Here is a 27,832-nt window from a genome sequence, read left to right on the forward strand (position 1 = left end):
ACCCGTCTCTAGCAGTATACCCTACCATAAGAACTCTCTCAGGATAATGCAATAAAATCGAAGGAGTTTTCTTCCTGCCCTCCTTGAAAACAATATCCTTTAAAAAGCTTAAAACCTTTAAGTTTAACTCTTAACAATTTTAGTTCATGTGGCACCTTAATCTGGAACAATTTACTGTGCAAATTTTAAGTATATTTATTGTTCAAATAAAACCTAGTTGTAACTGGGAATTACTGCGCTAGCTGCAAGTAGCAAATCAGTCTGCATCAGCAGAATGCAAGACATGAAAATTTAGTTTAACTGCTAAGAATAATCAGAAAGACTTACAGATGTCAATTAAGTATGCAAACTTATCTCAAGTAAACAGTACACTTTACTGTTTCTTTCAGTGCCATATTTTTACTCACACTAGTATAAAAACAGTTGGTCAGGGCCATCACGGGTTTACCAAAGCTTCATTTAATAAAACAAGATTACATTTTTTACATTAATTTGTCAAGATAATGCTTGACACATTCCTCAATTAAAAAGAAAGTTGTCAGTCATTTACCAGAGAATGTAAAAAAAAGTTGACAAGCTTCACAATTACTTAATGCGTACCATGGTTTTCAGGAGGACGTAGAGGGTGGTGGGGCAGTGGGGGAAAATAGAAGGGAGAAGAAGGGGAGGAAGAAGAAAATAAGAGCTCAACAGGCCTGAAGAGCAAACCCAGACTCACTATCACAAAGCTCCTTCTCAGCAGCATCTAAGAAATGATCTGGCTGCTCGTGAAATTTTCAGGAGCATGCAAACACACCATTATTTCAACTGGCATCTTTACCTTCAAGAATTGCTGAGGCATGGAGAAAAGTTCAAGTAAATTACACAAAGGCCCATAGTTAATGGGTTATTAAATTCTGAGGTGATACTTTTGATATTTTTAAAAAATTCTGCATCCAGCAAAAAAAAAAAAAAAGATATGATGCTATAATTCACTGGATCAAGAACTCCAAGCATTATAATATATATTCACTGATATATATTAATGGGTAATATATTCACTGATATGTTTTTATTAAGACTTCTACTACAAAGTCTCAGCATCAACAGGGAATAATTTTAAGACAGTGTAGCTGATGAGAAGACCAAGTAAGGAACTGATTAGAAATTGGGTAATACTTCCACAACTTTTAGTTGTATTTTCATCACCCAGTGAATTTATCAGGAAACAGTGAAAAAGCATTCTCTGACCCCAATCCCAGCTAAAAGGTACAGAACATGGAAGAGGCTTGTAAATCAGAAATGTCTCAATCATTGAGGTATGCACTTACATTTGAGAGAAGTTTTTGATGTGAGTCCTGTACTATGGGCTTTTTTTTAAAATGACATTTTCTCTGATGTGATACTTAACCAAAAGCTAAAGCACTTTACAACACCTCAAATTAGGAATTGTATTCTCTTTATAACAGAGAGATCTAGGTGTTTCTAACTGGCAATTCCAGAAACAAAAATGCATAATAAGAAAATAACTAACGTAATCCATTGCTTCATGCATTTACAATCAACCCTTTGGAATAAAATTATGTCTAAACCAGATATTCAGAACGTAACGTAGCTGTTTCATGTGCTGCACATTGTATTAGACTAAGAACAGGAAAGCTTTTAGGCTCACCACAGAACTATGCACAGTAACAAAAGGGAATTTAAAGTTAAAATATTGCCTACAAAAAAGAAAACCCAAAAGCTGAAATACAGAGAAGTTAAATCTTCCCCTCTTACAAAATAATAGCCAATAAAATTTTACCTTTTGTTTCCAATAAGCATTATAACCATGTTGGAATTGGAATGCTGACGAGCATCTTCTAACCAAGTTGTCAAGTGGTTGAAAGTGTCCCTCCTAAGTATAGAAGAGAATGAACATTAAAAGCAGTATTTTAAGAAATCTTTCCCCCATTAGTCCGCTTCTCTACTTGAATAACCAACTCATTTATTAGTGCACATGCTCTAGGGATAAAAGCTAGTAATCCCTCTGTGAAAGGAAGCACGGGCAAACAAAAATTTAGCAAACAAGGAGTGTTAATGAACTCTGCCTAAAAGTAATTGAAAACATGTTTGCTACAAAGAGTAAAGAGGATTCTTAGAGCTGTAAAAATCTGTAATTTTATATACTTATAAAAACAGAACAGAATTTTTAAAGTACCCATCAGTTCAACCATGGCAAACAACGGTACAAATAAACACATAGAGTAATATTTGTTTTACTGAAAGCAGAAAACAGTTGATAATTTTTATGTGAGTTTATAAGGGGAATAATAAAGTTAGCAGTAAAATCTTTAAAAGTGAGGTACATGAACGTGACACATTACAGTTTTAGAAAACAAATAAATCCCATGCTTGTAGAGTGGTTTTAAAACATTGTATTTTATTTATGAATCAAAGATTCATTTACTGGAAATCTGAAGGCAAGAATACACTACTTCCTGATATTTAAGTGTAAAAAGGGAACAAAAGGAAAAACATCTAGGAAATCTCTAGTACAAGTGGTTGCTCAATGCAACAACAGGAGCCAAGACCCACAAAAGGAGGCACACAACTTAATAGGACTTTGTAGCCTGAACATTCTCATAAATCAGTCAGAGTACTCCCAGTATTATGATGAACTGTATACAGATACTTTATTTAATATAGCAGGGAAACTTAAGTAACTTCTGAACAGCTACTAAAAAAGTATCAGATTAAGACCTGTATCTTCCAAACCTCATAAACCCAGCAATGGTACAAGTTTCCTGGTATTTATGTAACCAATCTTCTATGTTTTACTATTTCACTCCTTTTCAGAATAGTGCTTCAGTAAAAGTAATCTGCTACAATTGAAGAAAAAATCTCTCTCATGATAATAAAATGCTAGAAAGGAATTAATGAAGTATTTTCAGGTATTTCTCAATAAAGGTAATCAGAGGTTGATGGTCAATAGTTTACAAAAATATTTTATTTCATTCTTCCTGAGATTTTATGCATGCTTTCTCAACTACCATACAGAGAAAACTGCAAGTGTATAGGTTACATATGCTATATCCTGACTTAGAGCACTTAAAGAAAGTTGACACAATGTTAGATTACCAGTAAGAATAAAAAAGCCAAGCTAGATGAGACATTTAGCACTACTGTACACCATAGCACAATTCTACAAAGACACATCGTTGTAATCCAGTTGGTATTCTCACCTTGTAATGTCATACACTAGCAAAGCCCCTGCGGCCCCTCTGTAGTATGATCTTGTGATGGAACGGAAGGACTCCTGCCCTGCCTGCAGAACACAAAGTTTCATTACTTCAGATCTCATGTTTTGTTCCTGAAAACCATAAACCTTGAATCACAGGATCAGAGAATTCTACTTTTGAGAGATGGGGATAAGGAAGAGTATGGATGGGAAATCAGAAAAGGGACAACTGGGGACAACGTCTCCAACAGTAGCAAGAGAAGGCACATAGGGAGAAGACACCAACTACAGCACAGTGCTGTTAAAAAAGAAAAAAAAAAATCGGAACAAGACCTCTAAACCTTTTTTGGCAATCCCTGACAACCCAATTTACTGAAAGGCTTCACAATACATGAATCATTATTAGAGCACAGAATGGACTCCTAGCAACTAAGCTCTGAAGACAAATTTGAAAGGAAGCAAATAACCCAGAGCTTCACATTTGAATTCAATAACCCGCTCCCTGGGGCAGCTGTTGACACTAGAATAAATAAAGTCCATTGTAAATAAATGATGAATGACATCTTTACGCCCACCATCTGCTGGTGTAAAGGTTGTTGGAAGGCCAAGGATGCAGATTTTATCCGTTATATCATAAACTGCAGCCAGCTTTCAACAGTCTTCAGATGGAATTCTTTCAGTAATCATTTTATTAAGAAAAAACAGAAAATGGTTGTGAATTCAATTTTACACGATTTTACTCCACAGTTAATCAATTTCCTCTGTACTTGATAAATAATGCTTGTCAAAGCAGCTCTAGGAGGCATCTTCATATACACTGTGAAAAACTTCAGAGTCAACATATACTAGATCTCACAGAACAGTATTCTGTAAAAATCTCAGCACTTAACGTGCTCAAAAGAATAGCCCTGAAAAATAAATATTCATGGTTGCAGATCTTAAGCTCCTCATGCTCATGTTTTTCAGAAGAGCTATCTAGCACTTGACACTTGCTAGAAGAAATATTTACTTCTAATATCTAGCAATAACAGATGCTTTAGCATAATTCAAAGATAACACAGAACATGTTTGAGAAATACTAATACTGAGAAAAACCCTATGTGCAGTAAATCTGTAGAACTACAGGAAATTGCTGTGATTTAAAAACATCAAGAACAAGAACAATATATTTATCAAATACAAGGTACCCTTCAGCCATGCCTACAAAATTAGTATATGGACAACATTTTCTTCCCACAGTTACTGTACTTTTCTTAATACTAGATCTTCTTGAAATCAGAGAGAACTTGATCTAGGTACTGTCACTCAACAAGAACAGCAGCACAAGTTTAGATGTGTTCAGTCTTCAAAAAGCATCCTTATCTTCCAAAATAAACTGTAACTTCTATTTAAGAAAACACTCTATCTTAGCCATTCCAGTGGCTAAGTAATAACATTTCCATTTCCAGTGGAAACAGTAATAACATACAGTACAACACACTTAATGGTTTCAACACCATTAGAATACACACACATATGCTCTTGGCCAAGAGTCCAAGTACAGCTTCATGTAAATTTTGGTAACATCTTTAAGTAAACATTGGTAATAGAATACAGACAACCAGCAGAATACACCAAGAAATAGTAAAAAATAACCAACAGTTTTTTAGTGTTATACCTGGTTTCCTACACAGAAATTCAAGTAAGATTTACCACTTTTTCTAGCTCAAGTGGATGGTACATAAATGAAACATTTCCCTGCTAGACAGACAACTTACTGTTACCACAGAATTCCATACACTGCCTAAAATCATACATGACCTGGAGTTCACCTAACACATTGAGATTGCCTTTTACACCTTCATAAATTCCACCCTGACACGCAAAATTGTTAACTCCCTGAGTATATTAATCATGGTCAAGGCAACATTGTCAGAGGTTCTAGCAGATCTTACAAAAAAGTACGAATTGTGAATTCTTAAAAGTATGTAAATCCTGAAAGTACTGTAGTAACCTTAATTGCATCTCACTTGAAAATGGTGAAATTTAAACGTCATTGCTTCCTAAAGGAAATGGAGGAAAATGGTACCTTCTTTGGTGAAGGGATAACATTTTTCATACAGCAGTAATTAATTTATGCTTACATATACCAAGGACAAGACAACTGAGTTTCTGCAAAGAAGCTCCATGATATAAATGTTTATTTTAACTATAACATAAAAATGTATTTATATAACAAAACTATCTTATATATAAAATTTACTGGCTACTTTAACAGTATCATTCTGAACAAGATCTAGAAGGTCAAACAGGGTTAGACATGTAGAATACGTCCCACAGCTTATTTTTTAAGCATCACTTACTTTACTTCTTCATCTGACAATTTTCTCTCTGAACACTTCCCTTCTTTGCAAGGCTGACAAGGTATTTCAAAAGTCAAAAGAAGTCAAAACTGAAAAAAGTGTAGGCTATTAGCCAAAACTGACTTAAAAAACCACGAATGGGCTACAATCATACTTTATCAGTCTTACAAAGTAGGACCTACCCAAGTTTAACTGCTTATTACAAGGAACAACAGATACAAGAAGCAGTATAGAAGCTCAGTATAAATAAAAATCTTCTTCAATAACAGAGAAAGGCCCTTTATCTTAAGTATAATTTTGTTATTAACATCCCTTTCACACTCCAGAAAAATCCAGTACTTGCTTGTTTTTTATCTCTGCTCCATATTAAAAAGCTTAATTTCACAGAGCAGTTGTGGTGAGAAAGGGACCTCTGGAGGTCCCCTATTCCAACCTCCCTGGCTCAAGTAGGGCCATTCAAAGCAGATTGCTGAGTTCCACATCCAGATGGTGGGGGAGGCAGGGGGCTGTGGTGTCAGCAATAGTAGGGGCGACAGTCAGGAAACAAATTTTAAACAGGGTGTTTGCCAAGGCCGTATTATATCCAGTGCAGGTGATGCAAACCTCTGGTCCAAGACAATCCCAGGTTATACCCACTGTCAGAGTTACACTGCAGTGGAAATAGGAAGATGCAGGATGTTTCTGGTAACAGCCAGAACTGACACACACAGAAACTCCAGCACAGACATGGCTGCCTGCAGGAACCTGTAACTGCACACTGAGCAGGTCTGAACATGCCTCCCCTCTTCAGAAAAACAGGTGCTAGGTCTGACATGAGTAGTTCACTAATCATGAAAATATGTGAGCCTCTGATAAACAACCAATGTTTTAAGTGCTCAGTAACATTCTTTTTAGGCTGTTTTCTACTCTAAGCTTTTACAATTCATACCATAATGGTTCACAGAAACAACCAAACTTTCTGATAGGAGTGACTTGTCTACATAGTTCTAGAAGTGATAGGTCTTCAAGCAAGTACAAAAATCTTCACTCCTGCCTCAACTGCATGGACATATATCCCATGTGCTTTTCAAAGCATACTTCAGTACAGAGGCCAAAACCCAATTTGAAAATAACAATGTAAGTAGAACATGAGGCATTACCAATCAACTCAGGTCACTAAGATACATAAGTACTAAGTAACTGCACTGCAGTTTGCAGGAACATTTAAGCTATGCAACTGTGTTATTATGGACACAGTATCTCTGGCATATTTAAAAAAAAAAAAGACTCCAAATGTTACTATTCTCACAGGAAATCTCAGTGTCATTTCCAAGTAGGCAGTACAGTTGCATCAGTTGCAAAATACACAGGCAAGCCTTTGTTTTCAAGAAGAGTTACATGCAAGTCCCTTAACTGCGTATTTTTGAATCTATAAAGTAAAGGGAAAAAATGAAAAGAGCCATAATTCAGGACAAGAAAGCTGTTAAAAAACCAGCATCCACAACAGTGTATCTCCCTAGAAAACAGTTCATTATTTTTGCTGAATTCTCTACTCCCAATGCCAAAGAATTTGTAAAGTGTCTTCAAGGACCAAGTTATCTAAGAATGTCCCAGCAGGCCTTCAGCATCCAAGCTGACCAATAGTTTTTATCAGGAGGGAATGTTATAGTACACATCCACATGCAATGTGAGAACTACAACACACCTAGCTAGTAGCTCTAGATTCCCTCACTCTGAAAACAGACACACATGTGTGGTATGCTCAAAACTGGTGATAGAACATTTCCTTCATGTTGGGAATTACTATTTACCTGTTCACACTTTCCTAAGTTGCAAAGAAGACTAAAAAGACATCTAGGAAATAACCACCTCACAAGTGTCACACCACCTGTGACAGCTGCCAGCTGGGAACAACTCCACAAAGTTGATCCCTGGAATAAAACGTTCCAGAAAGAAAGAGGAGCAACACATCTTTAAATATAGATTTGAAAGTTATAAATACATTAACAGCCTCTAAGTCACATGTCAACTTGTTTATACAAATGCATTAATCTTTCTTGCAATCATGTCTCCAATCCAGAAAAAAAAAAGAATTTTAAGGTGGTTTACTAGCATGTAGGACAAATAGGCACAGAAGCAGTGTAAAATTAGAAAGCAACCCCTGCTGTTTCCAGCAAAGACATTCCCAAACAAAAACAGAAGTAAAAATGCTTATGAAGAAGAATCTATCACAATATACAGAAGTCTCAGTATTTATGTGACAGATTTAGCCAACATGCTGCTTGAGAATAACCCTGTCAGCATTCAGTAAGAACTGGAATTTCAAGAGGACTAAGGATCCCCAAGCATGAAACTGTACATATGTCTAAATACCGATAATTTGCACATCTGCCTTTTCCTCTGTTGGTGTTGAATAAATGCCACTTAGATATCCAAAGCAATTCCCAACACATCACAGAAACAAAGCTTTAGCCTTCCATTATTAGAAATACACTTATAACTTGAAAGAAACTGTGTTTGAAACCTTTAGATTTTAAGTAGCAACCCCCACTAAAATAGGAGTTCTACTGTGCAAAAAAGTGATTCATACTCCTCCTATTTAAGGCCTTATCCAAAGTAAGAGCTTGTTCTTGTAGAAATCTTGCAATTATTGTAGAAAGCATGGATAAACTGCCAAGAAACCTAAAAACAATTCAGAAAATAACATGCCAATACTGTAGTATTTCAATAACCAAATACATTTAAGCATGACAAAGGTTTATGAACACTAAGCTAGAAGGTGTATCTAGTTGCCTTAGCTCTCTAAAGTGACATCGCAGGTGTGAACAACAACTTAAGCTACTGGGCACTGAAGTTCAGATGATGGTCATATTAAACAAACAGCAACAGGAATAACTATTAAACAGACAAATCTCCCTGCCTCATCCTTCAATCCACGGATCCAGAAATAAGTTAATCCTCCCACATGGCAGCAAACACAGTCTGTGACTAGTGATCAGACTACTTTCAGAAACTAAAGCAGATCCTCTGTAAGTTCTTCATGTAACTTCACAGCAGTATAACAGAGGGCCGTGAGATGCAGCAATATGTGTGCAGGTACCATGGTTAAAGAGTTAAATTAGTGAAAATGTAGTAAAAGAATACACCAACTGCCCAAAAACATATGAGTATGTTCTGAATAGCAAAGCAAGTAGAAAACATCACAAAGTAAACAGTAAGTAAAGAGCTCCGGAGATGAGCCCTACACCCTAGCAATTGTCAGTCACTAGGATGGATATTCATTTAATGAATGAAGAGAAATTTATTTGGTTCTAATAGGTCCAAACCAATTGCAAACACAAGAAAAAATCCCAATTTCCAAGAAGAATTAGTATACCTTAAGAATCAGAATACCTGAAAGTGAAATATGCCTTTAACAATTATGCCTCCAGTCTTCCACAAACCAGCTATTTTATATAAGCTCTCAACTACTAAAAAACACTATCAATTCAATTTGAAAGTACGCTTGGTATGGAAATCAAGAACTTACTTGAAATTAGTTTATAATTATTTCAGATATTTAGTCTGTTTCAGCAGGACTAAGGTGCAATATATAAACATAATAATGAATTAATGTTTTTAAATCATGGATTTTCATGAAATAAAGCTGAAATAGATACTAAAAATATAGTATTCAAGTACACAGGAAAAGTTCATTTTCATACCAATTTAGAAAACATCAGCATTAATTAGTGTCATCACAGATCTCTCCTACTTGTCTGACAGAAATATCCTCTTTCAATTACTGCTTATTTTTCCTCATCAACAATGACTTGTTAGTAACAGTCAATGCAATACAGAACATCCCCCTCAACAACAAAACCAAGGCCACTGACTCAGCCTGGTAACAAGCCCAGTTATCTCTCTACAACAATGAACTTTTTCTGAGGAGAAGCAATTTTAATATTTCTTGGTGTTATGCTGCTGCCACAAGACAACCAACCTTATCCACACAGATAATTTAAACGCAAAAAGCTTAACAGCTTCCAGAACAGTAATTTTAACCCTTACTTGCTGCTGTAAAACCACTTCTAGAGTTCCCTAAAAGTTATGTGTGCAGCTGATATAGCTCAAATACCACACTTCCACAGAGGAGCTGCTTAACGTATCATAATAGGCAATTACCAACTAAGCAGTCTGGACAAAAGTGTTTCTCAGTCCATCCACCTATTGGAAGCCATTACTAAGACTAAAGATGCAGGAAAAGAAATAATCTAGGTGCTAGAGACACACAAAGAAACAATTTGGTCCAATAACTCCTCTTTACAGACCTACAAACACCACAAAGGAATAGTGAAACCCAAAGACTCACAGAGCTAAACACCTGGGTGTGCCACAGCACATACAGCAGTAAGCTTGCAGAGCCCAGCAGTGGGGAGATCCAGAACAGCCTGCGGCTGGGAGAGAACAACAGGACACTATTTGCTTGTGCAGACACGAACAGCAGTAGAGCTGAGACTGCAACACATAACATTAAGAATGCAAAGGCCATACTGAGTATCTTTCATGGAATGTAGATTTTTGTTTGTGGGGTTTTTTGAGAGGAGTAGCTGGGGCTAGGTGTGTTTTTGCATCAGACTAGTTTTACTAGACTACCAGCTCACAGGACCAAATACTGGACTACAATTTCTAATAGTCATCCGTGCATTCCTTAAGCATATCTTCCAGTCTGGCCTCATCCAAAAGGAATTCAGTTCATGTACTCCCTCATGGAAAACAGACTGCAGCAAAGAGAACTAACTTCCGTAATATGCTCTTAAGTCCAAACTAGGATGATAACGAAAAAGTAAAATATTCTTGAGTTATCATACAAGGAGGACACACAAATGGATCTCAGACATGCAACAGTTTTAGCTCCAGCTGTCCCTGTAAGGTGCAGCACACTCCTGGCAGTGAGGCATGCTGCAGCTTCCGTATGTTCCCATTACCATGACACGCCTTTCCCTGGGGCTGCAGTGATCTGCTGAAGACAACACAAAATGAGCACTGTTGCACAGAAATACCTGGCCAGAAAAACCTGAATTTTAGTATTTGATTCTCTTAAGCAAGGAAGTTCACTGTTAAGCGATCCAAACAAATTTTATCAAGTTCTCCACTTCTTATGCCTCTGCTCAAAATGCATCTTGTTCAGTGATGGATTAAAAGTAGGTTATAAAGCTAGCATCAAATCAGAGAAGGGTCAGTGCTGTGACTCAGTAAGCACCAACCAAAAACATAAATAGTTCATGTGTTTCCTTAGCAACATGTGTAAAACAAACCTTCCCTCATTAAACAGAAGTTGTTACACCTTAATAAATATAGAGACAGCACCAGTAACAGCTACCAGTTTTGGCTAACAGAAAACCAAAAAAATGCTCAATGCAGATAGAACACAGTAACCTTGGTCATTATGTTCATTTGTGTACCTTAACACTCATAAGTAAAATATCTCTTGAGAATTTCCTCAGCATGTTTTTTATTTTTGCTATTCCTTCAACACCTTTGTACTCAAGATCACAAATGATACAGCAGAATTCAGATATGCTGACAAACCAAGACTGGATTAAAGTAGAAATATCCTGAGTTTTTAAAATCAGATTGCACACAGTTAAACTTTTAACTATGGCCAGTATACTGTCATTCATTGCATACAATTTATAAATTATTAAGTACAACACCAGCATACAATCTACTCAGTGTACGAAAGCTTTCAATTAATGTTTTTAATTTATGTATGATATACTTAAGAAGCAAGACAGAAAAAATCCCTGCTCAAATAGAGTTTATAAATTATAGTCAAAAGCACTTGGGTTGCCGTTTTGGCTGGACAATTTGCATGCATTCAAGACAACAAGAAGACTGCAAAGAGCCACTGAGGAGTCAGAGCCACCAGGAAAAGCATGATCTACTAAAATACAGTCGAAGTTCATTTGTATCTAAGGAGATTAACAGAATCAGTTCCAAAGCCAGTAGTAAAATTAGCACTTTTGCCTACAGACAGTCTGCCCCAATTTTAGAAAACAAGGACCAATATAGGTATGTAGTCATACAGTCACACTATATACCAAGGGTTTGATTATAAAATACTTTTTATGCAGAGATTTCCTTGTTTATTGAACTTAAAAATGCTCAGCCACCTTGGCGGTCTGCAATCCACAATTTTTACTATTATAATTTTTACTATTATAATTGAATAGTAAAAATTCCCAGAACAGAAAAAGCCTAAAGTAAGCTGACCATATAGTTCTATGCCTGTTTCTTACAACTTCCAAGGAGGCACAGGTGTTAGGTGCCATTTCAAGTAAAGAACTTGTAAAATAAGTAAGATCTTTCCTATGAAGTTCATTAAAATATTACATTTATTTACATTTTTATATACATACGCACATATGTAGGCATACGTATATGAAGGCATACACAGACTTGCTGTACCAAAAAGAGCACATACATGAGGCTAGGAATCACATATCTGTCAGTTTCTAAAGGTATCCTAAAACTCTTTTAGAAAAGGAAACAGGCAACTCTGTCTTAGGGAACAGTCAAATACACTTAAAAGGTATTGCTACCAGTATGAACATCTTAAACCTGCCTCATCACAAGTGTAGACAGTGATGTTGACTGCTTTATAATAAAGTGACTGACAACACAAGAATAGCCAATGTACGTTCTTAACTTGAACCTTCTTGAAAATCAAAGTCAATTTTAGGTGTTTTGAAACTTAAAGCATTTACCAGTCCCTTCTTGACTGAAATATTTACTGTCTTAAACTTGTGTCCTTCAGTCTTCTATGAAAAGTGAGCCATGTGTTTTCTTCTACCTTGGAAATGTAAAGGAAGTTACAGTGCAAATGCCAAAGAATACATCACATCTAAAAAAGGAAATATTAGCAAATTTTTAACTTTATAGAAACCAAAGAAAGCTGCAAAACAAAGCACTTAGTCTATGGAGGCTGATGATAGTTTAGCCAGAATAAAGGAAAAGCTAGTGGAGCAAGATGTTTAAACAATTTTTTATGATTCATTACTTACCGTATCCCATATCTGAAGCTTTATCTGTTTTCCATCAATAGTTATCATTCGAGCCCCAAATTCTACACCTGAACAGATTTTACAAAAGATTACATTATTAGCACATATCAGAAAAAAGAATGTCAAGTACTATGAAAGCAAGAACATAAGTTTAAGTTCAGTCAACGTTGTAGGAAAATAATCTCTTTCACAACCTGCTTTTATCCAATTTTCCAGGTGCCTGAAAGAGCTTTCTGGAAGAAAGGTAACTGTTACTGTCTAAGTGTCTGGGAGATATTTCCAACAAAGTTTTCCAAACCACTTAGTACCTTCTAGATTAGAAGAAAAAATACATCCCTTTGAATGTAAACAGGAAATTGAAGAGTCACAGTTATTTTAACACTCTACCAATGACAGATTGCTGGGGCCAGTTTAGAAGAAATTAAGCCTGCAATTCTTTATCAATAAATAAACTAATAAGTGAGCACACAACGAATCACCTTCGACAAGATAAATTTTATTGCTGCATTAAAATCCACCTGCCTTTATGAAAAAAAAACTACTTCCAAAATTCTAGCTAAAGATCCAAGTTTTATAACTGACGGGAAAAAAAGGTGCGTTCCAAACAAATAAAAGCAACTTCTTCAGTGGAAAACTTCAGCCTTTTATACTAATTTTTAAAGCAAATTTGAGATCATTAACAGTATATCAAGTAATTCAACCCACCCCATCTCACCCCCACAGAGGCATTCAAATGACTTTGAACCCATGTTCTCTGTCTTTCCAAATCTGTTTGGGTAATTGGGAGAACCTGGCCAAAATACACACATGCCCTCACAGTTACGGAGGCACTTGTAGCCTCTTCTGGTGCCTTTAGGGACTACCTAAAAACAGAGGTCAGACAAAACCAAGGGGAGTAAAAAGCAGTTACATTTATTGAAGGACCTTAAGGTACATGTCAGACAAAGGCTCCTTCAGGGGCTACACCCAAAAATGGATGATGGGTCATGGGTTTTCATACTTTTATAAGTTTGGTCCATTTGCATACTGGGAGTTAATCTTCCAATTACAGCATCAGCTGATGAAGTCATTTATCCCAAGTTTGCTGCCCCCTCCCCAAATCACTTCTGTTTACATTTTCAAGGCCTGAGACAGTAAAGTGTCCTTGATTCCCAGACCTAGAGAGGAACTGTTTTATCTGACCAAAACGGGAAAACAGTAGCTAACACTCTATATGGAGAGTACAGTTATATTCTAAAGAATTGCAGGATAACAAATACATGAAAAATAAAAAAGCTAAAATCCTTCTTCCCTCCTCAAGCAGCTTACCAGGCTCCATTACTCCATCCCTCATTATGTTGCATCTAGGTTCACCTCCTCATCTTACTAGCTTCAATTTCTGCTCTGCTCCCAGATTTCAGCTAGTTGTATGCCAAGCAAAGAACTGGCACTACAACCACCCTGCTGAGGTGAAGCTGTTTCCCAGAGCCTATCAGTCTGAGGTGACAGGGCTGCCAAATGCATGAGTGATATATAAGGTGTCATATATTTGGCAGGCCTAAAGAAGAAATGATGATATTAAGTCATGCCTCCCCCTAAAGTACTCAGGCTCTTTCTTCAGCCAGCCTGTCTGCTGCCAAGACCTCACAAATATCTGAAAACTGATGTTAGCCAAGGAATTTGAACTAAACAACAGGCACACACAAGGTGTGGAAGGACTGTCAAGAAAAAGGGAATTCATAATCAAACCACCTGATACATTCTGTTACATGAAGAAAATCTGTTTATATTTCAAGCAGCTATTTCAGTAGTCCCAAACATAGGAAACCTACCTACTCCAGGGCACAAACTAAAAATAGAGACTAGGACACATTTTGTGCAAGGCTCATGATTAAAGCTGATAGGTTCCTTGAAAGAACATCAACAAGTTGAAAAGTTCTGCAACCTCCTCTGAGACTAGTATCTGTTATGCTTAACAGCAAAACTCAACTGCAGACTAAACATGCCCTCAGAAGAATTTAGTGCCACACTATTGCTCTTATTTACTGTGGAAAGATAAATAAAAGCTTGTATTATTTACTGTAGTTATATCAGAGGCAACGTGTCAACATGTATTCATTCCCCCAATAACAAATCATACCTAACACGAATAGTCCATATCCAGTGTAAGAGTTGGGAAAAAAAACCCCTATACTTTACAAAAGCAAATACATTCACACTCCAGCCCTCTATTCAAAAATTAAGACTTCCCAAACAAATTTTTTATTCGTTCATCTCTAAGGTTAACTTTGCTATAGTTTAACTTGTCTTCAAGGTTTTGTGGCTAGGCAAATATTATGTTCCCTAGAGAAAAAAAAATGCCACTTCCATCACCATCAAGTGCATTTCAAGCTTGGACAATTCTTCTGTGCCAAGTTTTCAGCTTTTCTGAAGAAACAGTTTAGATACTGCAGCTATGAACTTCTTAAATTGTTTCGGATTGTACTCTCCCAATAAAAGACCCCCAGTTGACTTTCTGAGCTAACATATATTCATTAGCTAGACATTCACTGCCACCTTAGTACAGCACAAATCCTGCACTTGTGCAGCACAACAAACTCATAAATGCAACCTGAGGTACCCCAACCATTTAACTACTAACAGTGGGCAGCACAAGAGACCTACCAATAGTGAGATCGTGGACTGGTTGAAACCTCTTGTCTGTGAACTGTAACAATAAACATGATTTCCCAACACCTAAAAGAAAAAAAAGAAGTGTTAAACACATTTAAAAAAAGCCTGTAAAGGATCAACAGAAATTAATTTAAGAAAATGTTACATGTTGTTTGAAATAGATTACTAGAAGTGAAGGTGTTGAATTTCAAATACTTTGAAATGTATGAAACATTTTAATTACAGCTTTTAAAGTTCTAGAAACGTTATAGTCAAAGCAGTTATTTTCAAAAATTGAATAAAAATGAATTATTCTTTTGAAAAAGTACTTCTGCCTCTAAAATTAAGTGGAAAATAAATTTTCTAACAGACCTTCAAAGTACCATTTTACATCCTCTCTCCACAATAACTACAGGGCTTGCTATTCCTCACAACCCTGTATCTCCTTCTCCTTCAGTACTTCCAGCTTTCTCCCAAGCTAACTAGATCCTCAATAGCATCAGCCTCCCGTCTATCTCCTTATTTATCCCCTGACGTGACCGCAGCAGGTCTGTGGCTGCTTACAACCACTATATGCTGCTGCCCACTGGTCCCCCACAGGCCAAAAAGCAGTCCAAGATGAACTGGCAGCAGCTGAGTTTACATTACAGTCAGACAGTAACACAAACATTGTCCCCCCCTCAGATAACCAACTCTTGTCAGAAATCACTGTAACTACTTCCCATTACATGGACACTAGTCAGCAACTGGGCAATTTCTTCTCTATGTGAAAGCACAGAACAGTAGAAGTTAATGTAGTCAGCAGGAGTACTCAAACTACCTAGGTTTGTAAACACACTACTTTTTAGAGTTAATTTTTCCTCCTTTTACTTGGTGGGGTTATTCTTCCTGTTCTGAGCAAACTTCATCTTTTCAGCCTTTAAAATTCGACAGCAATATATTTGGTTTAAACTCTATTATCACACAACACACTACTCTGTAGCATACATGTTCCTGCTGTACTTTGTTTTATCTGTCCAGCAAGATAAAGCTGTTCTAACCACATACTAGAGGTCAGCAACAGCTCATCATAAGAGACATATCTAGTAATAAAAGATAGCAAACAAAGAGATAAGGAAAAAGATACTGACAAAAGATACACACATCAGAGGTTTGCATAAAGTGACATTGGTCTTTCTAGTACCAAATTCAGCAAAGATTTTTAGTGTGCTTTAATGAGGAAACAATGCCTACAGAAATATAATTACCACCTATCTCAATTTGGACTTTAATTCTAAGACCAGTAGCCAGTTTCAATGAAGTCTAACAGAAACAGGAAACCTGCATTTGATTTTGTCACAAAATGAGTTGTGGCCAACTGATGACACTCAGATTAATATCCCAAACAGTGCAGCAATTCCAACAGCCTAAGATCATTGCTAGTGTTGCTGTCTTTACTCTCTTCTCTACAGTATGCTCCTGTCCATTTCTCCACACAGCTTAGATGAGTTCTATAGCAATTTCAGTTGTCTGGTGGGTTAGCATACTAATCTGACAAGAAGAGTGACAAAGCAAACAGAAATGGCTTAATGCAGGGTGAGACAAGCAGCAGAGTTAGTTCAAATGAAGGAAAAGAAATGCAGCAGCTAGCAGATCAATAACACAGAGTGGCATGGAACTGTAGTCCAAGGCAAAATTTGCAGCATCTGCCTTACTAGATCTCTTTAGCTTTCTGGTTATGATGGCAAGCTGTCAGAACACAAGCAGCATTGAAGCAGATACAGATTCTGCTCCTAAAAAATCAGTAAGTATATGAGAAGTGGAGGAGGAATGGGGGAAAGCACTGCAGGTAAGAAATAAAGAAAGAGAGAAAGGCAGAGTATGGGAGCTGTAGGGACAGAACACAAAACTGTACAGAATTTTAAAATATTAATAATTCTACTCAGAGAAGAGCTCTTATCACAGCTGGTGAGTGATCCTACCAGGGGAGGGGACTATGCTAGACCTGCTGTTTGCAGACAGAGATGGGCAGGTGGGAGATGTGGTGACTGGAGGCTGTCTGGGGCAGTGATCATGAAATCAAAGAATTTTCAATATTTGGTGAAACAACAAGGGGCATCAATAAAACTTCCACAATGGACTTCCACAGGGCAGACTTTGGCCTATTCACGAGACTGATTTGGAGAGATCCTTGGGAAGCAGCCCTTAAAAACAAAGGAGCCCAGGAAGGTTGGGCATGCTTCAAAACAGACATCTCAAAGGCATGGGAACACTGTCCCTGTGTGCCAAAAGATGAGCTGACAAGGCAAACGACCAGCCTGGATGAGCAAGGAGTTCTTGAAGGAACTAAGGAAAAAAAAAGGAGGGTGTATCACCTTTGGAAGGAGGGTCAGGTATCTCCGGAAATGCCTAAGGGAACTGCTAGGTCATGTAGGAAAAGAATTAGAGAGGCAAAAGCCCATTTCGAACTCAATCTGGCCACTTCTGTAAAGGACAATAAAAAAAATTTTTATAAATACATTAATAGCAAAAGGAAGGGCAAGGACAACCTCCATTCTCTATTAGGTGTGAGAGGGAATTTAGTAACTAAAGATGAGGAAAAGGCAGTACTTAACACCTTCTTTGCCTCAGTTCTCAACAGAAAGACAGGTCAGGACAAGTGTCCTCCTGGGCTGGTAGAGGGTATCAGGGAGCAGAATGGTCTCCCCCCTCACCCCGGACAAAGTGGTCAAAGACCTGCTGAGCCACTAAGATGCTCACAAATCTATGGGACTACATGGGATTCAGTGCATTCACGGGCAGATGAGCTTGCAAAGGTGTTCTCCATCATCTACCATCAGTCCTAGCTCAGCCGGAAAGTCCCAGCTGACTGGAAGCTGGGCAGTGTGACACCCATCCACAGGAAGATCTAGGAAACTACAGGCCAGTCAGCCTGACCTCAGTGCTCAGCAAGATTATGGGACAAATCATCTTGAGTGCCACACAGCACCTACAGGATGGCCAGGGTATCAGACCCAGCCAGCAGGGGTTTAGGAGCAGCAGGTCATGTTTGACCAACGTGGTCTCCTTTTATGACCAGGTGACCCACTTGGTGGATGGAGGAAAGGATGTGGATGTTGTCTATTTGGACTTCAACAAGGCTTTTGACACTGTCTCCCACAGCACACTCCTGGAAAAGCTGGCAGCCTTCAGCTTTGACAGGTGCTCTTATCACTGGGTTAAGAACTGGCTGGATGGCCAGGCCCAGAGAGTGATGGCAAACAGTGCTGCATCCAGTCATTAGTGGTGTCCTCTAGAGATCAGTGTTGGAGTCAGTCCTGTTTGATAGCTTCACTGATGATCTGGATGAGGGAGGAGTCCACCATCAGTAAATTTGCAGATGACGCTAAGCTGGGAGCATGTGTCGACCTGCTGGAGAGTAGGAGGGCTCTGCAGAGAGACCTGGAACAGCTGGATGGATGGGCAGAGTCCAACAGGATGAAGTTTAGTAAGTCCAAGTGCTGAGTCCTGCATTTTGCCCACAACACCCCCTGCAGTGTTACAGGCTGGGGACAGTGTGGCTGGACAGTGCCCAGGTGGAAAGGGACCTGGGGGTACTGGTGACAGCAGCTGAACATGAGCCAGCAGTGTGCCCTGGAAGGCCAACAGCATCCTGGCCTGGATCAGGAATAGTGTGGCCAGCAGGAGCAGGGAGGTCATTCTTCCCATGCACTCGGCACTGGTGAGGCCACACCTTGAGTGCTGTGTCCAGTTCTGGCCCCTCAGTTTAGGAAGGAGGAGGGCAACGAGGCTGGTGAGGGGCTTGGAACACAAGCCCTGTGAGGAACAACTGAGGGAGCTGGGGTTGTTTAGCCTGGAGAAAAGGTGACTCAGGGGTGACCTTATCACTCTCTACAACTCCCTGAAAGGTGGCTGTAGTCAGGTGGGGGCTGGTCTCTTCTCCCAGGCAACCACTAACAGAGAGGACACAGTCTCAAGCTGCATCAGGGGAAGTTTAGGTTGGACATCCGAAAATAATTCTTTACTGAGTGATTGTGCAATGGAACTGTCTGCCTAGGGAGGTGGTGGAGTCACCATCCCTGGATGTGTTTAAAAAAAGACTGAATGCAGCACTCAGTGCCATGGTTAGGTTGATAAGGAGGTGTTAGGTTAGGTCATGGGCTGAACTTGATCTCAAAGGTCTTTTCCAACCCAGCTCATTCTGTGAACAGTGTTTATAGATACAGGTAACTTTTATATCACCGATGAAATAAAACTACCCCATCAGAGAACATAATCACCACCTCACTTATGAAAAACCACTAAGTCACACCAGAAACAGCTTTTGCCATTAACCTTGCAAAGTGATTTCAATATCAACGGATAAACCAAAACCTTAAACCAATCCAATATTCCTGCACAAATCTTACGAATGTTGGAACAGTATTTCAAAACCTTATCAACCAAATGACATTTTATGAGGTATTCCAGCACTAGCTCGCAAGTGGCAATTTGGTATTTCTTCTTGTAAGGCTGGTGACCAAGTCAGTTGAAATGAGGATACAAACAGCACCCTCAGCAGAGCAAAGACAACAAAGAAGCACAGCCCCCTTGATGCAAGCCCTGTCTCAGACTGGCACAAGCTGACGGCACCTCTAGTCACTCCTCCAGAGCAGGCCTTTTAGGAGCAGACTGCAGACTGATGGGCTCACACAGAGACACAGAAGAAATAACTGGTTTCTCTTTAATGCCATTCCTGCTACTTCAGAACCTTCCAACAAAAAAATTCCATCTGAAAGTCCCTAGGTTTTGTACTGCTGTTGACTGAAATAGAGGTTTCATTTAATTTTAGAGTTTTAAGATATTGCATGTTTGTATCACAAAAGTTCTTACGTAAATAGTTTGTAGCCCAAGTCACTTCCAGAGCTTGAGCAAACTCCCCTATCATAGACAGAATACGTATCACTGCCAGGAACATGTATCAGAGACAGGAGCAATATATGAATGCCTGAGTAGTTTACCACTTTGTGACACAAACATGCTGCAAAGACCAGTTAACAGCTGCAGGCAGCTAATTCTATGGCATGCAGGTGGTTTAAAGTAACTACACCAGTTAACTCTAAGAACAGAGTGGCTGCTTACCAGTATCTTGTACACTCAGCACTGTAATCTTACACCTGAAATGAGGCAGACACTGAAAGGTAGCTGAGCATGTCTTGATGTTAGTCAATTGCAGAATGCAAAAGGGATGGATTCAGTTATTAACTCATTCTCCATTTTACTGCCACAATTATTTTAATGTAGCTTCAGATAAACCGCACCAGAAAAAAAAAATCTAGTATTTTCATATGAGAGAGCTTGGATACACTTCAACAACCACAGTAAACAAAAGCTCTTGCTTAGGAACAAATGAAAACAATGGATTGCGTGTTAAGAGGGAAGGCAGCTTGCTTTTTGCAAGTGCCTGTTTCAGGATCCCTTCATCGCTTCTTAGTACTCAAAAAATGATGGGAAGTAGAACTTGTGCTATAGTAATTTCACCCTCCAGCTCTAAATTCCAAACCAGCAGACTGAGCTGATTCTCCAAATTCCTCTGATTTCCTTAACAGCTCCCTCTTAATCTGGCTGCAACCCTGCAGTCAGTCTCCTTAGATAAGGCATTGCCAGAACTTTGCTGTTGTCCACTTTGGCCTAGCTTCACCACCACCGTTCCTTGTGCACTTGTGTTTATTTCAGAGCTCAGCAGCAAAGCTACCTTTCTCCCTTCTCACTCATATGCAAAAAGCATAAAAAAAAAAAAAAAAAAAGGAAAAAAAAGAAAAGAAAAGCAGCTCTGGAACCACAGCACAGGTGATGTTACAGCTGAGACCATCTCTGGCTAAGAGAGTTGACTTGCCTCCTTCTCCCCTTCCTGACTCCCTGGGAATAGGGCAAGGGAAAGTTCAGTTAGTGGCTGCAAAGTCAGGTGTGTACTACCGAATATGAGGAAAACTTTCAGGCTTTTCTTACCTCTAGACAAAACTCATCACTGTTCCTTCCACTGATGTTTGCCTTGAGAGGCTGGCCTGGTTCAAAACTAAAAATGGATCAAAAAAAGAGGGTAGGAGGAGGTTAAGAATTTCCTTACTTGCTCACCTAAGCACCATGGTATCTCAAGAAAGGTGACAAAGGAAAAGAACTGCAGTAGTAGTCCTCCCCACTGTGGAATAAAAACTGAATGCTAAAGAAAAATCTCCTATGTTTATCTGCCTGCTGCCTCTGGTGAGTAGACTCACTCCTTCCCACACAGCTCCACCTCCTTACCCAATAGGGCTCTTGCACTCTTGAGCATTACTATTTGTTTAGTTTTTTTTTTTTTTAATTATTTTTGTGAGCTGAGCTGGCTCTCTGAAGGATCACACAAGCAGTGATGCTGACAGCTAAGAAGCAGCAGAGCTCATAGTTAAGACAAGAAGTAGTAACAAGGTCCACTCACTTTAGCAGCAGATGAACCCTGGATTAATTCAGCCATCTCACAGAACTATTTTTCTTGTACTTGATGGTGATCAATCAGTCCACCACACACACAGATGAAGACCTACTTCCCTTTGATATCTTGCTCTTACTAACCTTTCTAGTTCCAGTTTCCTTCCTTGAAAGTACTCCAGACTGGAAAACACACCCACAAGGCCAAAACACCTGATTCAGCCACTAAGTAAAAAGTTAACCTGAAAAGAAGGTACTTTTCTACTGCATTAGTGGGTGGATCCAGATCATGGCAGACTACCAAAGACAGCACAAGGTATGGGGAGCAAGAACTCCTTTCACATGTAACCAACTATGTCAGCTTGGATGTCCATGAAACCAGTGCCACAACACCAACTAAGGTGAAACACGCCTCCTGTTTTCTTACTGTCCTTTAGAAAAACAAACAAAAATAAATCTTGAAGACAGAATAACACAATTTCAAATAATAGGCAAGATTATATATATGATTATTATATATATTATTATTATCTAGATGATACACATAAGAACACAGATTTTAAAACTAACTTTGATTTTAACCAGGTAATTACACATTACAAATGTCACAAGATATATACCTCTAATCTCGTTTATGAGATACTTTTAGTTCTTTCCAGTAGTCTGCAGAGCTTCCAGATGTTTCATAAGCCCTTTTCTTATTACAGGCTGCAGTTCATTCCCTCTCTCCTCCCTTTCCAACCACAGCAGCTTTATGCAACTCCAGAAAGTGCAGTATTACCTTTTCACAGGCCTAGGCATAACAAGACATAAACCTAAAGCAAAGATTTTTCTTAATCTCTTCTCAGTCGGTTATGTCTTAGTCAGAACTCTACTATCAAATGGGAAAGCTTTATTTAAATTTATAGGAAGGACAAACTAAAAAATTCCAAACTGTCACACACAGAGCAAATGGAGTTCACATACAAATGCAAGCATGAACAACAACAGAAGAAAAACAACCTCCAGAATCCTTCATGATGCCTATGTAATTCTGGGAACACTAAGAAAAAAAGTCTCTTTTAAAGCTGATTCAGCTTCAACACTTTAACATTTTCAACAGCATAGATCAAGCCAATGATGAAAATTTCTCCTTTCTCATAACAATTAGCACAGGACTACAAAGTTAAAGGAGTTGTTCAGCTTTACCATGTTTCAGTTTGTATAGCACTGCCCCACTGCTAACTGTAGGTTTTAAAAACAAGTAAAAATTATTTCCAAATAAAATAAGTTACATTTGAGTCTGTAAAAAAACTTCCTTATGTTCTGCATGGTCACAAATCATGTAGAAACTGCCTGCTGTTCATAATAACATGGTTTTACATTAAACTATTAAACTGGGGGTGGGGTTGGGTTAGAAAATTTTTTTTTTTTTTTGAGTGGCAAGGTGTTTGGGGTTTCTTTTAAAGTGTTAGAATTAGTATAAGGGTGCACACTAGCACTCTCATGAAATCATTTGTACGGACATTTAGTTTGTTAATTATAGTTAACAACTTCTAAGAGGCTAAGAGGATGTTCTTATACAACACCTAATATCTGCTCTTTTGGGATTAAAGCATCATTGAAAGGGTCTCAAAGAAGATATAAGTAGTACAGACCTGGTTTTCAGCACAAACAAGTTTTCAATCTATCACAGGGTAATAACGTCAGCTCTGGACAGATGAAAACTGGTTCAGCAAAGAAATACTATTACATACTTGGAGAAAATAAGGGCAAAAGACTCTGGTCATACACATTACCAGCTAATAACAGCTGCTGTCCCAGAGCAAAGTGCAAAGTCACTAGAAATATTTCACAAAGAGGATTGGAAAAGAAAGTAAATTCAATTGCTTAATTTCAACATTTGAAAGTCTCTTAGATAAGTGAAATGGTTGACTAGACAGCTTACTTTACTCCAGAGAGTGAGGAGAATTAGATCACCAAGCAATTATATTTTCTTTCATCATTGCCTCCTAATAAGAGTAACTTAGAGATACTCTTGGTCTAGGAGCAGCAACTATCTGCTGAAATTGAAAGGCAAGTGAAAGTCCATTATGCAAAAAGCTCAGAGTTGCTGCAGTATCACATTCAAGAAAAGCAGGTGGACCTGCTCATGGAAAATGCAGCACCAGTGATCCTAAAAAGACATTTAGATAGGCTACAACTGGCAAGTTATGTTGGCAAGAAATCTGACCATTGCAAAACTGGTACTTGAAGCATCCTGAAGTTCAGGAGCATTCTCTGGTGGAATTTAGCAAACATACTCTAACATAAGAAAATTCTGGTTAATGTGTATTATTCTGAAAAAAAAAAATTCCAGCTCTTCACAGAAATCTTGTGTATTTCCCAGTTTATTCCCACAGGGTACATTGCTGGTAACAAACATGTAAAAAAAGATTTCACCATCATACAGAAAAACATCTAAAAGAAAGAAGTGACAGACTTCCAGTCACCAACTGCACAGACAGACAGTTCTCATATGCCAAGAGTATTCATCCTGGTTCAGATCAAAGTCCATCTCAACTACAACTGATGGCCAAAGGCAGATGTATAGGGAAGACTGGATGAAGACACCAGCTCCGACTGGCAACCAAAATGGAAGACACCACCAACCATAAAGGCAAAGGTCTCAGAGGTACAGCCCTAAGCAGCATGCACTACACGTGCTTCTAAAAGAATTTGCAAACTCCTACAATGCTTTGTAAATAGCCAGATCAAAGGATTTTTCCTGATAAACTCTCACAGTAGTCAGTACTCCATAATACTTGTATTTTTCTCTTAAACTCCACAGTTACAACATAAAAACCACACAGATTTATGACAATGTTGTTTGAGTACCTGAAATACAGTCATGCCATTTCAGGTCTTTCCCACAACAGAAAACTAAACCAGATCCTTAGATTTAGATCTGGTTTAGATCCTAAACCAGTTCCAATTATACAGAAAACTATTTTTATATATTAAAAAATACAGTTAATAACCAGATTAGAAGCAATCCCATGTTCATAAAGCTACCATGACTGAAGTACCAGAAAAAAGTCAGTGAATGCCAATAACCAATGAAACAGGGAATGCAAAGGGCCAAGAACTGTAGAGCACAAGGCAGCCAGTCTTGCACAGTCAGTCTCTGTGTTTGTCATTTTAAGAGACTGAGATCATCCTGAATTCCTGTGTTTAAGCAGATGAAAGCATGTGGAATCACAATTCAGAGAAGGCACATACAGGTGTCTTGTATAACTCCAGGGGGTTTTTGTTGGTTTGCTTATGGATCACACAACCTGCTTTGTTTTTTAGTGCTGAAAGAGGAGCTAAATGTTAACATCTGTCCTCAGCTGAGTCTCTTAGTTTTCTCCTACAGTTTGTTTACAACTAATTGCTGAGTCACCAGGCAGCTGAGGCATTTCCAAAGCCTCTAAATCAAATACCAGAAACAAATTTCTTGATTGCTATGAAACCTACATAGTCTTCGAGGCCAGTGGCATATCTTCACTGGGTGGAACGTTGAGGGAAACCATGGAAACTGAAGAGGACAGTCACCATCCACTCTTAATATCCATCATCAGAACTTTGAGTTCAATTGTCTTCCTCTGAGGAAGAGCAGTAATACCTAGACCACCACCATCATCTTGGCAACTGTGCACAACATAAACTGGCTCTTCAGTACTAGCTCTACTAGAATACTTAAAAGGCTCACAGAAGATCTAAATAAAAGCAAAACCAACTTACCACTACTGACACACTCAATTCACTTCAATAATCACTGCAGTAGTTTTAACTAGCTTTCTGTAGCTACTCAAGAATACAAACCATAAGAATTAAAAAGAACTAACCAAAAGCCAATGACAAATTTGTTAGCCGTCTTCCTCTCTGTTTCCTTTCTCTTACTCTCCCACTATTTGGCTCTCAAGCAGATGCAACAACTTCAGAAGTGACACATCCATTCCATATTTCACATTTCATGCAACTCAAATGCAAGAGTGCAGCACAGACCATTACACTGAGGGTATTTCTTTGTAAAAATTTAATCAGTAAACAATCAATGTACCGAAGCAACTGTAAGCAGCTGTCTACCACTTTAATGCCTACAGGTTCTAGAGATGTACCAGAACTGGCCACCTGTTCTGACACACTGTCATTGTGAACTGTGCATTACCATCCTGCATCACCCCAGCCTGACAAACCTCTTCTTGCTTCTCCTTGCACAGGTGCAAATCTTGTCCTCCTGTCCTGGCTTGGTGAACTATCACTCAGTTAAACACTCAACAAAAATCAGAATTTTCAGTTATCATATACAGCCTAATGCTTCCAGCATGGTCATTATAACTGTGATACATTTCTAAAGATTGACTTGTACTACAACTGCTACTGCTAAAGCCTAAAAAGCTTTCAGAGCTTAAATGTATGTTTAAAAAGCAGATAAAAGTCACATAGTAGTTCCATCCAGTGTATTTACAACCTCATGTGTAACGCAACTGTAATGCATAATTATAATCCACCAACAGATAATTTGGTTCATAGGTATGAAGTACAATTATGCAGGTACACTCAGAATAGCATCTAAAATAATAGGTGTGTCATCAAACTTATTAAAGAAGGCATTTGGACAGGTATGAGGAAAACAACAAGGAAAATGCAAAACACACAGCTAACTAAGTTAGCTACCTTGTCCTGACAACAGCTGGATCAAAGTATGCTACTCTCATCCATACTAGGCCGAGGAAGCCTAATATATATTGGCAAAGGGGCTTCAAGGAGCAATTCCTACCAGCATGTGGCTATGCCAGCAGCATTTGTAAGTGTTATTATTTGTCCTACATCAGGCAGTTACAAACGGAACAGAGTGAGTCTTTAAGGAATGTTCAAGGCTATGTTGGATGGAGCCTTGAGCAATGTGGTTTAGTGGGATGTGTCCCTACCCATAGCAGAGGTTTGTGGCTAGATCATTTTTAAGCCCCTGCCCAACCCCTTGACATTCTATGATACAATGTATTTTTAAAAAGTGACAAGAAACATCTGAAAAAGCAGTGGTGTGTGTACATAAATACACATAAAAAAACCAGGTCCCTTTAAATAAGACAGGGAGAGCCAGGGCTTTTAATTTTCCTTTGACAGCGTGTCTTCACATAGTTTGCTACAGCAGCTCCAGCCGAGACTGGAAAGAGCATCCTTGCAGCCTGAGCTGAAGGTAACTCACAGCAATGAGACAGAAACTCATCACAAAACTGCGGGGTGGAGTGTGGCCTCGCTGTCACAAGGCTGCAAACCACGGGCACTACCCAGGTATAAGTTTCGTTGTGACAGCGCCTTCTCCCTCTCCGCTGCCGCGCTCTGCCGCCGCAGCCAGGGCGGTGACACAGCCCGGGCTGCCCCGCGGCCCGTCAGCCAGGCCCGGAGGCGACTGCCGGCGGCCCAAGGCCATCGGGAGACAAGGCCGAGGCCGCGGGCGGGGCCCGGCGCAGAGGCGGGGGGGAGACACCGCCTCTTCCTCGCGCGGAGCCACCACGTCGGCGGCACTGCCAACACTGCGGAAATGGGCGCGGGGAGCCGGGCCTTCCTCTCCGCCCCCCGCCCCGCTCCGGCCCGGCCCGGGCTCACCCACCTGTGTCTCCGATGATGATGTACTTGAAGAGGTACGCGTAGGCCATGGCCGCTCCCGGGCTGCCGCTCCCGGGCTGTCCCGCTTTCGCTCCGGCGTGACGCGCGCGCTCGCCGCCCGAGCTCGCGCTGCGGAGAGGCGGAAACGGGTTAAGGGCCCCCGGGCGGCGCCTCCGTCCGCTCGCTCCCTCCTACCTCCGCCCCCGCGCCGCCTCTGGCGGAGGTGCTCTGCTCGCTCGGTCCCGCTGTCCGTCCGCCCTCCCTCCCTCCCGCCGCGGCCCCGCAGGCGCCGGGAAAGGCAGAACGCGGCGGCGGCAGCGGCGAGAACAATAAACAGGCGCCGAGCGGCCCCCGGACCCTCCGGCGACGTCAGCGCCCGCCCCCTCACGCCGCCCCGCCTCCGACCCGGAAATGCTGAGGCGCGAGGCCGCCTCCCGCCGCGCGCGGCGCGGGGCGGGGTGAGGGTGGCGGCTGCTCGGGGGCGCCGGGGGTTCCGTCGCCGAACCCGGAGTCGGTCAGGCTGGGAAAGAGATCTCTGGGCTCATCGAGTCCCACCCATGACCAAACACCACCGTATCAACTAGACCGGGGCACTGAGT

At 39.7% G+C, this 27,832-nt stretch overlaps 1 protein-coding gene across 1 annotated transcript in view; it reads right to left on the reverse strand.

Moving 5' to 3' along the window:
- RAB2A (RAB2A, member RAS oncogene family) overlaps nucleotides 1-27,492 on the reverse strand; it is a 41,681-nt gene extending 14,189 nt beyond the window's left edge. The window contains exons 1-5 of the mRNA XM_066180758.1: nucleotides 27,238-27,492; nucleotides 15,210-15,281; nucleotides 12,567-12,634; nucleotides 3,204-3,286; nucleotides 1,784-1,876 (exon numbers count right to left, since the gene is read on the reverse strand). Coding sequence (XP_066036855.1) covers nucleotides 1,784-1,876; nucleotides 3,204-3,286; nucleotides 12,567-12,634; nucleotides 15,210-15,281; nucleotides 27,238-27,283 — 362 coding nt within the window. The 5' untranslated portion in view covers nucleotides 27,284-27,492. The remainder of the gene's footprint in view (nucleotides 1-1,783; nucleotides 1,877-3,203; nucleotides 3,287-12,566; nucleotides 12,635-15,209; nucleotides 15,282-27,237) is intronic.
- Between the last annotated feature and the right edge of the window lie 340 nt (nucleotides 27,493-27,832).

The sequence above is a fragment of the Chamaea fasciata genome, unplaced genomic scaffold, assembly GCF_029207755.1.
Source record: "Chamaea fasciata isolate MVZ Bird 193981 ecotype frontalis unplaced genomic scaffold, bChaFas1.0.hap1 SCAF_1, whole genome shotgun sequence".
Lineage (NCBI taxonomy): Eukaryota > Metazoa > Chordata > Aves > Passeriformes > Sylviidae > Chamaea > Chamaea fasciata.